The sequence below is a fragment of the Carassius carassius genome, chromosome 3 (genome assembly GCF_963082965.1).
Source record: "Carassius carassius chromosome 3, fCarCar2.1, whole genome shotgun sequence".
Lineage (NCBI taxonomy): Eukaryota > Metazoa > Chordata > Actinopteri > Cypriniformes > Cyprinidae > Carassius > Carassius carassius.
The window spans coordinates 4278935-4297282 of NC_081757.1; the positions used below are offsets into that span (position 1 = coordinate 4278935).

General features: G+C 36.6%; 1 protein-coding gene across 1 annotated transcript; it reads right to left on the minus strand.

Annotated features, from left to right (window-relative positions):
• Positions 1 to 1057: 1057 nt before the first annotated feature.
• Positions 1058 to 16287, minus strand: LOC132116579 (segment polarity protein dishevelled homolog DVL-2-like). Its single transcript, XM_059525453.1, has 15 exons — positions 15728 to 16287; positions 10200 to 10269; positions 9163 to 9311; positions 7960 to 8069; positions 7709 to 7835; positions 6877 to 6964; positions 6413 to 6482; positions 6174 to 6313; positions 5762 to 5838; positions 5324 to 5391; positions 4571 to 4693; positions 4338 to 4469; positions 4034 to 4210; positions 3722 to 3940; positions 1058 to 2242 (listed from the first exon to the last, which is right to left on the minus strand). The coding sequence occupies exons 1-15, from the start codon at positions 15886 to 15888 to the stop codon at positions 1689 to 1691; spliced, it is 2265 nt and encodes a 754-aa protein (XP_059381436.1). The 5' UTR covers positions 15889 to 16287; the 3' UTR covers positions 1058 to 1688.
• Between the last annotated feature and the right edge of the window lie 2061 nt (positions 16288 to 18348).

The window sequence follows — 18348 nt, forward strand, 5'->3', positions numbered from 1 at the left end:
GCGAGATAGAGAAAAAGGTTTAAGAGCTGCACTGGAAGAAATTTTTGCGGAAAAATAAAAACCTACATTTTGTTCTCTTTTACATTAAAATTCATCATCCTAAAGTGTTTCCATATCTACTGCTATAAAACATTGATACAGCAGTGATACATTTAAATACTATTCCTCGTACAGAAGATAAAGATTGAAACTAAAACATAAAAGACAAGACATCAAACAATCAACAATTCTAAGATAGAAAAAAATGAGTCATTTCAGAGTTAATTCTATCAAATTTATTTGGAGTGAAGACATGCAAAAGTGACAGTATCTGATGATATTCAAAATGTAACACTTCAACATGGCATTCCATTGAGAATCAGTCTTTATGTAGCACCTGTATACTTGTACCTGTATACTCATAAAAAGGCGCTATGATTATCAGTCATACAAAAGGTCAAAAAAAAAACTCTGGAGTAGAAAATAGAATAAACAACGCATTCTATCCAGAAAGTACCTTTATGGGGTTAAAACTTTCTCTGCATGTACCGTTTGAGTACAATAATTTTACAGTCTGCCTATTTAGATGTGTACCATCAAGTCTTTGAAAGCGATTGCTTTCTAACACCAGGAATCAGAAGAGTTTTTAATCTCAGCTGTACAGAGACAGTACAAAGGTCATTTTTAAAGTGTACAGTATATAGTACATGAGAGAAAAGCTTTCAGAATTCCTTGATACACTTTCAAGCAATACGTAGAGACATAATACACCAGATCGATTGTTGCAAACATTTCACTCCTTTTAAAGGTTTTTGAAGGCATGCATTTTATTATGGAAGTCCGAAGCTAATTTGGATTTTTTAATCTGACAATTCATATTGTTCCCCTTTGCAATTTTAAGAATAAAATAAAAATCAGAGTTGTGAAATATAAACCGAATCCTGACTGACTCACAATTCCGAGGTTATATCCTTCAATTCATTTTTCTTTTCTCATAATTCTGAGGTTGCATCTCGCAGTTTAAAGTCCTATTTATTAAAAAATAAAAAATGTAATTTTTAAATGACACAATTTCGACTTTTCCCCCCCTTGCAATTGGGAGTTTATATCTCACAATTCAGACTTTTCTTCTCAAAACTGCAAGGAAAAAAAAGACTAAACTGTTAGATAAATGCCTTTTTATGTTTTTATCCCGTGACTGAAACAAGCTTCAATACTATTTTTCTTTTCATTTTTTTTTTTTCATTTTTTTATAAAATGGTTAAAGTTAAAATTCTAGTGAATATCATGTTGGTCATTTAAAAAGGTGTGTAAAGTGAACTGAATTTGCTTTTAGAAATGTCTTCTGGAAAATCATGAGATCCTTATCAGAGGCCTTCGAGAAATGTGTGGAAACGTTTAAGGAAAATAACAGGACTCTGAAAAATCCGCCAATTATTATTATTTTTTCAGTCATTTAAGAAGGCCAGACCCTGTTGTGGTGAATACCACAAAGACAAAATAGATGTTGAAGTCCGTGCTACGCAAGACTCCCTACCTTTCCGTAAACCCTGTTCCTACCGTCAAGGACAAACACTAACTCTAAAGAGCTGCACTGATACAGTAAACTACATCTCTGTCGGTCACAGAGTGGAACTCACAGTTATCATGTGACTACAAACCTCTCTGCATTCACTCCTTCACCTGTACATCGATGGCTACATACTTCATTACATCACATCCACAAAAAACTCACTGGGGTTGCCCATAGCCAAGTGGAAAGACTGCCTAGAGGCTGTCAGCTCAGGCGGGACGGAGCCCAGGTCTCGGGTCGGAGGAGCTCCTGGAGGCCCACCAGGGGTGCCAGAGGGCGGCATGCCAGGGTGGGGCGGCAAAGTAGGTGTTTGTGGGTGCGGGGCTCCAAGTGCTAGGTGTGGGTGTGGATGTTGGGGCACCATCACCATCATCATTGGGTTATAAGGAATGGGGATTCCAGGTGGATATGGGGCGAGATGAGCAGGTGGAGGAACGCGATGATGCGAGCGCTGGCTCGAGCGCTGACTGGAGCGACTGTGTTCACTGGGCGTGGCTGAGCCATGGTCTCGTCTCAGGCTGCTGCGAACAGAGTAATCTGATTCGCTGCCGCTGCCGGAACGAGAGTCAGCCCCGCCCCCACTGGGAGACTTATCATCACGTACACTGCCGCCCGCCGTACTGCCAGATACACTTTTACTGCCCCTTCTCTTCTCTCCGTCACTGCGTGTGGAGCCACTGCTGTGACTCCCTGAGAGAAAGAGACGAGAACACAACAGGGGTTAATGCGGGCACAAAAACTTATTTTCACATGGTGACTAGCATACAAGATGCATGCTGATTGTCATGGCAAATTCGAAGTGTGATATTAATAATACATTATGTCTGTATTCCACTATTAATTTAAATAAAATGAAGCATATAGTGTTTTACAAGTCAGGATGTAAAATGTTTTTTAAAAAAAATTTTGTACTAATATACCATTTGATATTAATTTAAAATAACACTGATGAAAAAACAACAAAACATAATAAATACTAATATAGTGAAGTGACATTCAGCCAAGTATGGTGACCCATACTCGGAATTTGTGCTCTGCGTTTAACCCATCCAAAGTGCACACACACAGAGCAGTGAACACACACACACACACTGTGAGCACACACCCGGAGCAGTGGGCAGCCATTTATGCTGCGGCGCCCGGGGAGCAGTTGGGGGTTCGATGCCTTGCTCAAGGGCACCTCAGTCATGGTATTGAAGGTGGAGAGAGAACTGTACATGCACTCCCCCCACCCACAATTCCTGCCGGCCCGGGACTCAAACTCACAACCTTTCGATTGGGAGTCCGATTAATTCAATAAATGAATTAATAAGTGCAGCATATTTGTCTAGCGTTTTCTCAGTTTTAGTTCCATAATGACAATCAATGGATATACTCTACTATTTAAAAGTACAATTGTTTTTAATGGTTTTGGAAAAATGTCTCATTGTGCGGCTGCATTTATTTTATTTGTTTAATTGTAAAAACATTAAATGTAAAAATATTTTTACAATTTAAAATAACTGTTTTCTATTTATTATATTTTAAAACTTAATTTAGTCCTGTGATGGCAGAGCTGAATTTTCAGCATCATTATTCCAGAAATCATTCTGATGAAAACATTTCTCATTATTATCGATATTGACCATTTTGTGCTGTTTAATATATTTTTGTGAAAACTGTAATGCATTTTTTCAGGATTCTTAGATGAAAAGAAAGTTGAGAACAGTATTTATATATATATATATATATATATATATATATATATATATATATATATATATAAATAAATATATATATATATAAATAAATATTATATATATATATATATATATATATATATATATATATATATATATATATATATATATATATATATATATATATATAAATAAATAAATAAATATATATATATATATATATATATATATATATATATATATATATATATATATATAATCTTTTATGGAAACTTAAAATATATTACTGTCACTTTCTATCAATTTAATGCAACCTTGCTGAATATTTCAGGAAAATGTATTGATAAAGAATAAATTAATGATCTTACTGAACCCAAACCTTTGAACAGTAGTGTATATGGATTTTATTAAGCTCAGATTCATGAAATCTCTTACAATTTCGTTGACACATTTCCATACATTTGTGCCTGAGGGTCAGTGTGTTTGTTACCTTCGCTGTGCTGGCTGCCTGCACTGCCTGGGCCATAGCTGTAGTTGGAGAGCTCATGATAAGGAGGTGGCTGGGTGGAGTAGGGGTGAGGGTACTGGTACGCGAAAGAGTGGAGCAGAGGCCATGGTGTTGCCCCTGGTAAGGGAAGAGGCGCCAGAGTGTCCTGGTCTGAAGCACCGCTGGAACCATCATTATCATTTAGAGAAAGGTTGGCCATGTCTGATAAGAAATAAATGGAGAGATTAAATAACGTATGCATTTTTTTACATTTTTTGTAAACCATAATCTATAATAAAAGCTGATTTTACTTACAATTTTCACAATTACTGAAGTCTCCAAATATATAATAACACTGTTCAGAGAAGGTGATCTTGTTAACAGTGTGTCTGATGAAACCAGCCTTTAGTAGGTTACTGGCATATTTACGGGCTTCCCGTCTGTCCTGAAACCCATCAATGTGATGATACAACCACTCTACCACATCTGAACCTGTATGCGCAGTCATAAAGACAGAGAAAAACAAACACTGGATTAGACTGAAGCTCAATTTGTCTCATAGCTACAAAGATCATTTAGGAAAAGCGTGTAAATCCAGTCTCAAGTAAAAGTCTCTGACCTAGGAAAGCATTGGGAATGGTGATCTTCAGCCACATTCGGTCTCTGACCTCCAGACCGGACTCGGGAGATGCCATGGCTTTAGCTACCGATGCCATGTCAGAGCGAAGAGACAGGTTGAACTCATCAAAGTCTACAGACAGAGAAAGAGCGATTAAATAATATGGCAAATGAGAGTGTGCTTGTAAAACAAAGGTCTAGGAAAAGTAAAGAAGACATAAGCGCATTACTCACGTTCAGTTTCAGTGACAGATGAGCTGGAGGTGATCGTGCTGCTCGGGTAGGACGGAAACACTCCTGTGAGAGCCACTGAATGATTGATCCATGCTGCTGGATCTATGGGCTGGATCGGCTCATCTAAGACACAATATGGGGAAGGATGTTAGATAAACAAATGTCAAATAACATGATAAAAACTAAATTCTACATTTACAATACTACTTTGAAAGAAGTCACTTCTGCTCAGCAAGGCTGCATTTATTTGTCCAAAAGCACTGTGAAAACTGAAATATTGTGAACTTTTATTTCAATTCAAACTTATTTATTTCGAAATGTTTTCTTCTTTAAAAACGTAATTTAGTTCTGTGATGGCAAAGCTGAATTTTCAGCATCATTACTCCAGGCTTCAGTGTCACATGGTCCTTCAGAAATCACTCTTATATGCCGATTTGGCGCTCGAGAAACATGTCTTATTATCATCAATGTTGAAAACAGTTGTGTTGTGTAATACTTAGGTGGAGACCTTGATACATTTTTCTCAGGATTCTTTGATGAAAAGAACATCTTTAATGTCCTTTTAGACCGATTTAATGCATCCCTGCTGAATAAAATTAATTTCTTTTAAAAAATTTAAATAGTCCTGACCCCAAACTTTTGAACAGTAATGTATAGGGGCATATGAATTATATGTGAAATTATATATAATTTTTTTTATAGTTTGTTTTATATCTAATTCATTAATGAAACGGGAATGAAAATGAGACTCACTGCGTGGCAGAGTGAAATAACCTTGTGGAGCAGGATCCCAACATTTTGCCACAGTCAGGGTGATGGGTCTAAGAGAATAAAAGTGTTATCATAACATTGCAGGTTAATTATTACTGTTTACTAATAATAACTCGTGTAGAGTGAAATGCGTTGTCCTCCTACTGTAATTCACCCTTCAAGTCATGTCAGAATAATTGGATTATGATAGCAATACATTTATAGGAAAGTGCACATGAGTGTTGAAATGAAAGGATGTGAAAATAGATAAATCAATCTTATGTGGCAGCCCAAAGGATAAAACACACTCCTGAACCACCAATTTCACCACTGAAGTGTATCTTTTGCTCTACATTTTGTTGTACCAAAAAAAAAAAAAAATCAGTTTTTGTCAGAAATTATGAAATTGTACACTCCTATGAGCAGCACTCACACACTCACCCAGGTTTATGGACAATCTCACGGAGCACCCTGACCGCGTCATCATTACTCATGTTCTCAAAGTTGATGTCATTCACCTGCACAGAAAAAAGGCAGCTGTGAAACAACCTGTCTAACAAACATCAGAAGCAGTAATTATAACAGAACTGCATTGACCCTTTAGACATAAAAACTACTCAAACGGTGCAATGTTTGTGTCTTAAAGCTTGGTGTGGCCTGGGAATATTGTTTTAGATTGTGAAGTTGAGTGTTTAAATTTGTCAGGACTTAAAATAACAATACCATCACTCATCTGACAAGCTAGCCCTCCAGTACATAGATAACATGATGTACAGATTGCACTTTGTTCCTGATTTCCCAGCACTAACCACTTCTTTGCTATCAGCGTGTACACATAAACACACACACACACCTGCAGCAGCATGTCTCCAGGTTCAATGCGTCCGTCTGCAGCTACAGCTCCTCCCTTCATGATGGAGCCAATGTAGATGCCTCCATCACCTCTCTCATTACTCTGACCCACTATACTGATGCCCAGGAAATTATACTTCTCTGTAGGACACAACAAAAACAACGGAGCTTAACGTTATTAATTAAATAAAATACATATTTAATAATTAGCAGGTGGAACAAGTTAAAACTGGCACTGACCCATGTTAAGGGTGACTGTAATAATGTTTAGGGACATTGTTGAATCTGTCACACTGCTGAAAGAGGAAGCCTATAACAAAACAAACACGAATTCATCAATTTGACTGTATCAAATACTTAAAGGGACAGTACATCCAATTATTACAATTCTATCATTTACTCCCTTTATGTTCCAAACCAGTATGACTTTCTTCCGTGGAACACAAAATGTGATATTTTGAAGAATGTTGGCAAACAAACCATTTCAGCTCCCACCGACTTCCATTTTAAGGCACTATATGGAAAAAGCAATGGAAGTAAAATGGAACGAAAGCTGTTTGGTTACCAACATTCTTAAAAACATTATTATTTCTGTTCCATGTAAAAAAAAAAAAATCATAGGTTTTAATGTGTGATTATAAAGATGACTGATTTGTCATTCTTTGATGTACTCCCTTAAGTGTAATCATATGGGTGTTTCATACTCTCTCCAGACGTGGACGCTGTTTCCTGCGTCTGCGGTGGCGCTTCAGCAGTCTAGACGCTGTGCTCTGTTCAGTGGAGCTGCTGAACCTGATTACAAACGTTTAGTTAAATAAACATTCATAATCAAGGCATACATTCCAATACTGACTAATCAGTGCTTCTCAACTTGCTATGTTTCAGGATGCAGATTTTATTATATACACAACATCAAACAGAAATCTAACATAATACAAACACTTATTGTTTTTCCGATTGAATTTCACTGGTTTCATGCTGTCAGCAGCCAATAATTCACTTCCTAAAACCCATGTTTATTCATATCACAAATGAGTGTCTGTTTAGCCTAATCTAGGTCATGGTGACACCTGCCTTTTGTCTTCTTCCAAAGTGACAGATGAATTTGCATCCAAATATTGTAGAGATTGATCAGAAGCGTGGTTTTTAACATCAAAACTAAATATAAGTCTATTGTTTTTGCGATCCTAACTATGTGCAAATATATTGTTATGCACATTACAGTATTGCATTTGCATGCCCATTGCATGCAAACCTATCAGAATAGTTCAAAACCCATTTTTGGATCATGACCCACCAGTTGAGAACCACTGGAGTAAAACCAAACCAAAAGCATGCACAGATGCTGATACACTCTTGTAAAGTTCAATCATTTGATTCAGATAACAGAAATATAACTTTCAGACATGAAAATAAATAAATAAAAATTACATGCAAAGCCCAAAAACAGAGATCTGATTGAAGGCGTCATTTTCTTGACACTACAAAATATATCCAACCCCAATCCAATCTTTAGTCAAGCACACTTGCTCTGACCTGCTCATTGTATCATCGTCGTCTGAATCACAGAAGCTCGTGGTCTCCAGTTCACTGCTCATCACAGTAGCACTCTCATAGCCAGCCAGGTGTCTGTCCATACGGGACTGCCCATTCATACACGGCCCTGAAACAAAAACAGAAAGTGTACAGCAAAATGAGCATGGATTGCTTCGTCAATGTAATTAAATACTATTGAGATAACTAACAAAAATGAGCAAATATTAGCAACATAGAAGATAGAAACAGACCATGTTGGTCCAAGCTCTCTCTGGGTCGAGGTCTCTCTCTCCTGAATGACACCACTGACTCGGTCTCTGTCTGATCATCTAAAGACTCCAGGCTGCCAGCAGTGTTGGGACTGTGCACACACACACACACACACACACATCATGCAATGATTTACATTCATGACACATCTGTACATCTCTGCATGCTGAATGAACCTTTAATTTTTAAAAGCAAGCTGCCTCTAGCAAACCAATCTCTGATAGGAAATTGAGAGCAGAGGACATACACTGGGGAGAGGGAATCATGTTCTTAGTCAGTATATTTCATTTCATTTCCAGTATTTAAAAAAAAAAAAAAAAAAAACTTTGAACAAGATAATTTTACCTGAAAAGCCAGATTAGATTTTCATATGACATTTTCTTGAATATAAGTATTTTGTCATGTTTCATTAGCATTTTTTTTCTTCACTAGTTTTAGGAATAAACATTTACACTTAAGTACATTTTATATCTCACTTTTTTAACAGCCATTATCCATTACCAGCTTATATTATAAGACAACATTTCACCTGATATTACCAAACACATCATGGTTGTGGGTGCTTTCTACACACACAAAAAAAATATTGGATTTCCCGATCATGTTTCATGCTTTACACTACCTTTCAAAAGTTTTTAATGTTTTTAAAACTTCAATTCAATTATTTGATCAAAACAGTAAAAACATGAATATTGTGAAATATTATTACGATTTAAAACAACTGTTTTGAGTTATAATTAATTTTAAAATGTAATTTATTCCTGTGATGGCAAAGTAGATTTTTCAAAAAACTCTGTACAGCTTTGTATGAATTGTTTCATAACTGATAAACACCTGAAATTGAATGATTCATAACTGATGAATTTTGCAACATTAACTGTTTCATTACTGTGCTATATTTAAAAAAACTAGGTTTTGCATCATATCAAAAGCATGTCTTTGTAATATTTATATTCAAAAGCAAATGTTTGACTTATTTTGACTTCTCCACGATACAGGGTGTCTGTTTTGAAAAGCAAAAAAAAAAGTGAATTTTCTTTAAAGTAAAGCTCTACACCAAGTCACTGATTCCAATTCCGGCAACTTATAAGAAAGTGTATTTAAAGGGACTGATAGAGTACTGCTGCAGACAGCATCCACAGAATGACATTCGGAGGCAGAAGCAGAGATGTAGATTAACATACTGGAAGGAAGGGGGTCTGGAGTCTCCAATGCCCCCCGTCCTCTCGACAGGAGGTGGAGGCAGGGGAGGAGGGGGTGGTGAGGGCTGAGACTGGACCTCTACTGGAGGGGCTGGAGGGGGTTCGGCTGCTGGGGTATCAGAGGACACCAACTAAAAAAGAGAGAAGATTGGTGTGAGAGTGAATGTAATCCATAAGAAACAAGGACCCAAAAATGACTGGGAAAAGATCTAATGACATTAATAACACACTATTTTTTACCCAACACAAACTCGTGGAGCTCATTCAAAAGTGATCACACAATGCTGCAGGTCAAACATATCCAGTGTCTGGGTTTTACGTAACTAAATTTTAACGAGGACCAAGTTGGAGAGGTAAATAGCTGCAAGCAGACAGGAAACTCTATTTAGCTCCGTCTGGGGAGATCAAGCTTTTTAAAACTAGTTTAAAAAAAAGCTAGTTAACAATAAACAAAAACATCAACAATCTTCACAATCTGTGACAAAACACTGCATTAAAGCAGTCAAAGTCATGTACTTGAGAAAAGAAAGAAACATCAGATGCGTTATAAGAGGCCACATACAGAATCATTGTATGGCCTTCTCCTTTCTTCATACTAATGGAAGCTATGTTATTGTACAGTCCTTCTCAAGGGACCTTGAGCTATCCTGAAGGTAGTCTACTATTTCCATCCCAAAGGGTCTGGTTTCGTCCAAGCCTTTTGACTTAAGCGCCTGCTTTTCTTTGAGGGCTTTCAGAAGAGGCTGGATTTCAGTCTCCGGGTGAAGCGCCTGACACAACCTCCTGATGCTCTTTAAAGATTCACTGTGACATAAATCAAAACAGCCCTGTTACGTGTCACTACAGGGATGAGGAGATTCAGTGAGGTTTAGTGAAACGGTGCAGTTCACACTTAAACCGAAAACTGTTATGATACCATTAAGCATCATATGATAATACAGATTTAAAAAAAAGTTTTTTTGGTGTGGGGGGAGCTACTGCTGACTGACAGAGAGAACTGGAACAGGAACGGTTCATACCCAGGAGACAACTCTTCCGTTGAAGCATGGCAGCTTGGCACTGTCGTCTGAGATCTCCTCCTTCACCACCCTGAGCAGACACAATAACCAAAGAGAGACAGAATTAAAATGAAGGAACACATGTTGACAGATTTATGCATTTATACATAAATGCATGCATCTAGGCTATTTTGACTTTACTAATGGACTAAATGTGTATACTAGATTTTTACAATATATTAAGTAAATATAAATGCTTGCACACACACACACACACAAAAAAACCTATTATCACAATGCTGTTTGATTATTTTTGTTAATACTCCATTTTTATATCATATTCTGGTCCCTCGCTCTGCTCCTTCCTAAATATGACTGGAAATATTTACACGTTTTAACACTAATGTAATAGTCACAAATTTTACCCACAAGCCACACAATCTGAGATAAATTAGTTTCTGTAGAACAGTAACAAGACTCAACAATAAGGATTTTTTCTGTTGACTAATTGGAGCAGTAGTAATTTTTTTCTTGCCTAAAAGATGGCTCCATTTTTTAATCACTGCATTTTTGCTTGAAATATCTATATTATAAAAAGGAAATAAGCAAGTTCAGAAACACTCACTCAAATTGGCACTACTGTTCTAAAGTTTAATGAATTATTAAATAAATTAGTCCTTTTATTCAACAAAGTAGGAATGCAACGATACCATTTTTTTTTTTCAGATCCGATCCCAAAAATTCTGAGTACTGGACGATTCCAATCCGATACCAGCACAGTTTTCTTTAAATCAATGTCGAATTTCTATACTTCTATGCGTTCACCTGATCATCACTCTTGTTTGTGTTAAACACAACCTGCTAAATAAAGACAACTTCATTTTAATGAAAAATATATAATCTATAAAAAAATTATTTTTTCAACTATTTTTTTCAATTATTATTCAACTCAAATTGTGAAACTCATGTATTAAATAAATTCAGTGCACACATACTGAAGTAGTTTAAGTTTTTGGTTCTTTTAATTGTGATGATTTTGGCTCACATTTAACAAAAACCCACCAATTCACTATATCAACAAATTAGAATATGGTGACATGCCAATCAGCTAATCAACTCAAAACATCTGGAGGAAGGGCGGAGAAGCTCATAGCCCAAGTTGCTTGGAGTCCAGTGTTAAGTTTCCACAGTCTGTGATGATTTGGGGTGCAATGTCCTCTGCTGGTGTTGCTCCATTGTGTTTTTTGGAAACTAAAGTCACTGCACCTGTTTACAAAGAAATTTTGGAGCACTTCATGCTTCCTTCTGCTGACCAGCATTTTGAAGATGCTGATTTCATTTTCCAGCAGGATTTGGCACCTGCCCACACTGCCAAAAGCACCAAAAGTTGGTTAAATGATGGTGTTGGTGTGCGTGACTGGCCAGCAAACTCACCGGACCTGAACCCCAGAGAGAATCTATGAGGTATTGTCAAGAGGAAAATAAGAAACAAGAGACCAAAAAATGCAGATGAGCTGAAGGCAACTGTCAAAGAATCCTGGGCTTCCAGGCCACCTCAGCAGTGCCACAAACTGATCACCTTGATGTCATGAAGAATTGAGGCAGTTATTAAAGCAAAAGGAGCTGCTACCAAGTATTGAGTACATGTACAGTAAATAAACATACTTTCCAGAAGGACAACAATTCACTGAAAATGTTTTTTTTTTTTTGGTCTTATAAAGTATTCTAATTTGATGAGATTTTGATTTAGTGGTTTTTGTTAAATGTGAGACTAAATCATCACAATGAAAAGAACCAAAGACTTAAACTACTTCAGTCTGTGTGCATTGAATTTATTTAATACACGAGTTTCACAATTTGAGTTGATTTACTGAAATAAATGAACTTTTCCACGACATTCTAATTCGTTGAGATGCACCTGTAATAGAACAGAACAAAAAAGACTACAATTAATAATCTTTCATTGCGCAAAAATATAATATGAAAGTGTATGGCTCCTGTGCTCAGAACTGTGTGCTTGAAGCAACACTGAGTCACTGTATTATATCAGTGTGATTATTTTATTGAGCATTTTCTATTAACAATTTTTAACCTCAGTTATTGTGCACTTTTGAAGAGTTTCGTCGTTTTTTCTAGTAACTGAACGCGACACAGTTTTAATGCTGAATGGAGGATGAAAGACAGACGCACCAAGTAGAAGAGTTTACATGAACTTGATTTAAATATTGATACTTCACATTAAACTATGGAACGGCTTCAGAACACTTAAAATATAGTGCACAAAAACTAAATGGTGCTTTATGGCCTTAACAATAATGCAGAGTACTGTAAAATGTATCTTTTGTCAATATAGAAAATAATTACAAACATTAAAACAGAAAACAGTTACTTTAAACTGTAATGATATTTCAAATGTTAAAATTTCTACTGTATTTTTGATCAAATAAATGCAATCTTGTTAAGCATAAGAGACTTTATAAAAACAAATAAAATGGCCCCAAATATTTGTAGAGTACATATGTACTGATGCTTCCATGACTCAACACAAGATAAATTCACAAGTATGTAAGCCAGCTAGATTTAGCAAAACTGTTGTTGTCATAAAGTAGCATACAGCACTGAAAAACAAAATGTTTACGTTTGCAAGGCATAAAAATGGATGCACAAGATCAATTATATTTTTAGTAGCAATGCAACACTGGCAGCACATTATGTCAAAGTTTAATCAGAGTTATGCATTTGAATATGTTTCAGCAATATAACAGTGATTCTCGCTTATATAGCTATATTAATATATAAAAGAAATATTAAATATATGCAACATTTTCTACATTCAAATATGAGTGCACAAACCATTGCTAAGTCTTCTCTGCAACCAAACAAACATTTGACTAGACGATGCAACTCTACAATAATTTCACAAAGCACTTCCTGAAAGCAAAGCTCTACTGCATTTTAACGCTTGTGAAACAATCCCACCCCCAAACTCTGTGACGACGCTAATTAAGCCCAACAGTTGTACTTGAAAGCAACCCCTTGACCTCTAACACAATAACACACACACGCACACACTCTCAAAGCACAACCTGATTTTAACAAAAGCTCTTACAATATAATGAGCTCTGGGCTTGTTAACTCAGTGTTAAAATTTTGGCACAGCAGCCATTTGTATATTTATTCATTTTAATTTGGACTATTTGCACTTAACACAGTCTGAGAAATAAGGTAGGAGGAATAAAACTGCACTGGAATCTGGTCTGTACTCTTAAGGGGATATAAAAAAAAACAGCAGAGAGAATGTAGAGGGGGCCTAGAGAAACCAAGGGGTCTTCTGCTCCTTTCTCTCTCACTCACTTTCTGTTGATTCTATCCCAGACACTAAGCAAATGGCCCGTCTCCAACCTCCAACCATATTCCTCCCCAAACATGGATCAACCCCAGCCCCTGCCACACACAGTCAGACTGACAGCTGGCTCTACACACTGCAGCATCACAGCGTCCACCGCCTGCTCTCTGTCCCACTCCACCACCGTATCATCTTACATCCACAATTCCACATCCAATGCCATTCAACAATAATACACGCACGTCCACCCTTTCCACAATAACAAAAACTGGCAAAACCTTCACAGCCTTTCTTCCATGGCAGGAAAGAAGAAATGAGCAAGTCTTCAGATTTTGCTTTCCCGGTAAAATCAGATCTTATTGGTGCATTTAACCCAATTTAGCACTATATTACAAGAGTTATGAGAGACATAGCTGGCTGATATTTTGCAAGGTGAAAAATCAGAATTATATATAGTATATAGATATATATACTCATAAATGAGAGATACAAACCTGGAATTGTGAGGAAAAAGTCAGAAATCTGAATTTATATTTCACAATTCTGACTTTTTTTCTCATAAATCATGTAATTCTGTGCGTTTCTTTTGGGAATAAAATTACAAAGGGTAATTGTGCTTTTTATGTCACAGTTCTATTTTTTCTAACAAATGTAAGTTTCTTTTACATCTCTGACTTTTTTTCCCTGCAATTGTGAGTTTTCATCTCACATTTCTGACTTTCTCATAATCTTGCCTCAAATTTATAATTGTGAGATAAAAAGTCACAACTACCTTTAAAAAAATTTTAATCCTGTGCTGGAAACAAGCGTGTATGGTGTATTGTGATAGCTATGAAATAAAACGTGAATATAATTTAACACTGTAATGACTCCAACAGCACAGTTGACAGGTGGTATAAATTAAATACAACTGATTATTAATATGCATTTGATTTAGCGTGGGCTCTACTTTTACAGTGATCAGGTGAATGTCTCTGAATCAACTAAGTGTAAGCTGTCAAACTGATGGAGTATTTACAGTCAGATGATAACATCCTAATTTGCTAAGATTACCACAGACATTCCAGTAGCATCTGGAGAATGCATAACTGACAAGTACATGGCTGAGATGCATTGGCTGGCATTCTGTCCATAGCAGGACGATTCAGGCCAAATATGCAGTCAGAGACAAAGAACTCCACTCTTTATTAAAAAAAGGAATCGCAGAACAGTGGGACACTAAAAACTTGGCCCGTGTGCAAAGAAGTGATGGGAAAGGATGAGAATTTCGCTACACGAGGGATATGAGATCTAATGTGTAGGTATAAGACAGAATAGCTACACACACTACCAAATGTTTTGGGTCAGTAAGATTTTTTAAATGTTTTTAAATAGGTCTCTTATCGTCACCAGTATTGCATTTTTTTTTACTAGAATTACATGTGAACTGTGAAATGTATTAAAATTTAAAATACGTTTCCATTGTAATACATTTTAAAATGTCAATTTATTCCTGTGATGGCAAAGTTGAATTTTTCCATAGCCATTGCTCCAGTATATCAGTGTCACATGATCCTTCAGAAATTAGGCTAATATGCTGAATTTGTGCTTATTACTAATGTTGAAAACAGTTGTGCTGTTTAATGTTTTTGTGAAAACTGTGTTACACTTTTTCTTTATATATATATATATATATTTTTTTTTTTTTACTAATAGAAATTTTCAAAATATAATATTTATATAACATCTAAATATTTTGTTACAGTACAAAATATTTTTTTATTTAATGTGTCCATGGTCAATACCTGGATTTTTTGTATTAAAAACTACTTAGGAAATTATATATCTTATATTACACATCAGCCTTAATAGAATGTGATTAATATTTCATATCAAACAGTTAGAGGTGTACAAACAGTGTCATACAACACAACTATTTTTATAGGCAAGGTATTTTTCATGTAGCCTATACCTGTAAAGTCAGACTGCGGTAACTGATAAACTCTGTCGAGACATGGACACACAGTGATGGCTTGATACAACTAACGTTAGACCACCCACAACAGTGTCCATCTCGAAGAAAACCCTAAACTTACCTAACCCCCACAACATCGGACAAAACATACAAACACATTTATTTCCTACACATAAAAAAACTAATTTGTTCTAACGTTAGCTATTCATGCACATCTTTGTGTGTTTTCCCCGCATTCGCTTAACTTACCCGAAGTCCTGATCCATAGACTTGAAGAAGAATTTGTAGTTTGGCTTGTTCAAAACCTGTTTAAAATCTAGCAAAGTGATTTTCTCAGCCGCTATGGGAATTTTCACCAAGTACGGCGTCTCCTCTTCGTCGATGTGATAAATTATTTTGGTCTCCGCCATGTCTCCCAACTCAACTCAACTTTCCCGTTGTTCTACGAAAGTATGGAAGAGGCAGCAGCTATGCTGCTAATGTTAGCCAGCGCTCCGGGGAGAAGGGGGTTGACAAAACTCGTCTAGACCACAACTACTACTATCCAATAACACTGCCCCGACTAGCGCATACAGCATAAGAAAAACAGTGCTATTGTGGCTGACTTTTGTTGTCTTAAACGCTCAAAAGTGTCATGATTTCCGTTCAAATACACCTACAAACAGCTACCCTGTTGTAACAACATTTTCCCCGTAGGAAAACGCATGGGGGTTTGGAAAACTTCTCCTCGGCTAGGGCCAGCGCGGCGTGTGACGAAACAGAGGCGCCCAGGACTTCCCACCGCTTCGCTTCTACTGCTGCTGGGGCATGTGAGTGCTTTTGTGGTACCAAGTGACTCGAATCTTTTGCATCAGTTCACTGTTTGCACAGATTCGTTTGCGAACCCTTTTGCAGTTTACGCCAGTAGGTGGCAACTGTTGTGTTATGACTTATAAGCTAATTATTGAATCACTCACTCACTCACTCACTCACCGATTCACCAAATCGTTAATGTTGTATTGTATTACAAAAATTTAAGCCTCGCTAATTTAAAAAAAAATATCTCCTTTTGTAAAAGGTGCATGGTTCAGTACGCCAAACCCATTAAATGCTCTCTGTTGCTCCCAAGCTTGTGTGTTGGTTCATCCAAGTGACTTTTGAATAAGTTCACTAAAACATTCATTCACAGAATTTTTTTTTTGCAGGTTACGCCAGTAGGTGGCAGCTGTTGTGTTATGAGTATGTCATTAAAGGTTTAGTTCACCCAAAAATTCTGTCATTAATTACTCATCCTTGTGTTGTTACAAACCCATAAAACCTTCGTTCATCATTGGAACACAAATAAAAATAATTTTGATGTAATCTAAGAGCTTGTACGCGCTGTCTACTGAATATTGGTCTCCCGCAGCCAGACCTTCAGACTGATGGCTGAAAGTCTGGAATCCATCGCAGCTTTCATTGTCCAAGGCCCCGCCCATGAGGCCGTTTGACCGACATATCAAACAACCAATCACAGTTCGCTTCGTTCAGCAGCATGATTTGGTGCGTGGAAATATCGCCACAATAACAGACTAAAACTCTCAGACACATTTTAAAGAATCTATGCTGTGAACTTTAAATATTTCACATACTTTTGAAACTCCAGTGTTTAGTTGATCCTGATAAATGCTCGTTGTCACAGTTATAAACACAACGGATTTCTTCGTTTCGCCTTTCTTTCACGGTATCTTTGTTTCCAGGCAGAACGTTAAAGAACGCGACACACACATATACTGGAAATCCTGAATTCACCCAATCCGATGACGACTTCGACACTCCTGAAGTGTTTCCACTTTTGTGTCCCATATGCATCAGACGTCAAGCCCACGGACCGTTGGCTAAATGTCTGATGAGTCACAAAAGTGGAAACAATTCACTTCACTAACACTAACACAAGTTAGTCTGAGGAGGAGACTAACTGATCATGCTGACAGCGTGCACATGTCAAACATAAACTACACTCATTACATTGATTACGTTCTGGGTTACTCTCCAAAATGTCAGAAGATGATAACTTGGTTAGAAGAAATGCTGAATAAATTTTTATTGTTTTCTTTGCGCACAAAAAGTATTCTTGTAGCTTCGTATAATTACAGTTGAACCCCTGATGTCACATGGACTATATTACCAATGTTCTTGCTGTACGTTTCTGTTTGTTGATCGTGGTAATATCCTTGCTGTCTATGGAGGGTCAGAGAGCTCTCTGATTCCACCAAAACTATCTTAATTTGTGTTCTGAAGATGAATGAAGGTCTTACGGGTTTGGAACGACATGAAGGCAAGTACTGACAGAATTTTCATTTTTGGGTGAACTATCCCTTTAAATCATTCACTCAAACGATTTGTCAAGTTTTGTACAAACATCAGGGTCTTGCTCATATTCAAAACCAACTCATTCGGTAAATTGGGGCGTGTTCGTTCAGTAGTTCCAACGGATTAAATGTTCATTGACAGTTCACGCTCGAAAACTATTGACTCACACAAGCCGTTTCTAAAAGTACTTGAAAGGAAGACAAATGTGAATCAGTGGATGAACATAATGATTCGTTCAAAACATTGAAAGAATGTTATATATTTTAGTTCACAGCATGAAGGTAAGGTTTTTATTATATTTGGTCTTTGTAACATTAATATTGACAAATCACTGTCGATATTAAGCATCATTTTCCCATTCGGACAACTTGTCACACGTAGTGTGTGTGACAAAAATGCAATCATTTGTTAAATAAACTATGTTCTGTACAAAATGTTAGGGTTCGTGTCTATACATAAACAAATATAGTAAGAAATATTAACTTTTTCAGTCAAATGAATTATTAATTTGATAAAGTACTGTACATCTGTATGTCGTG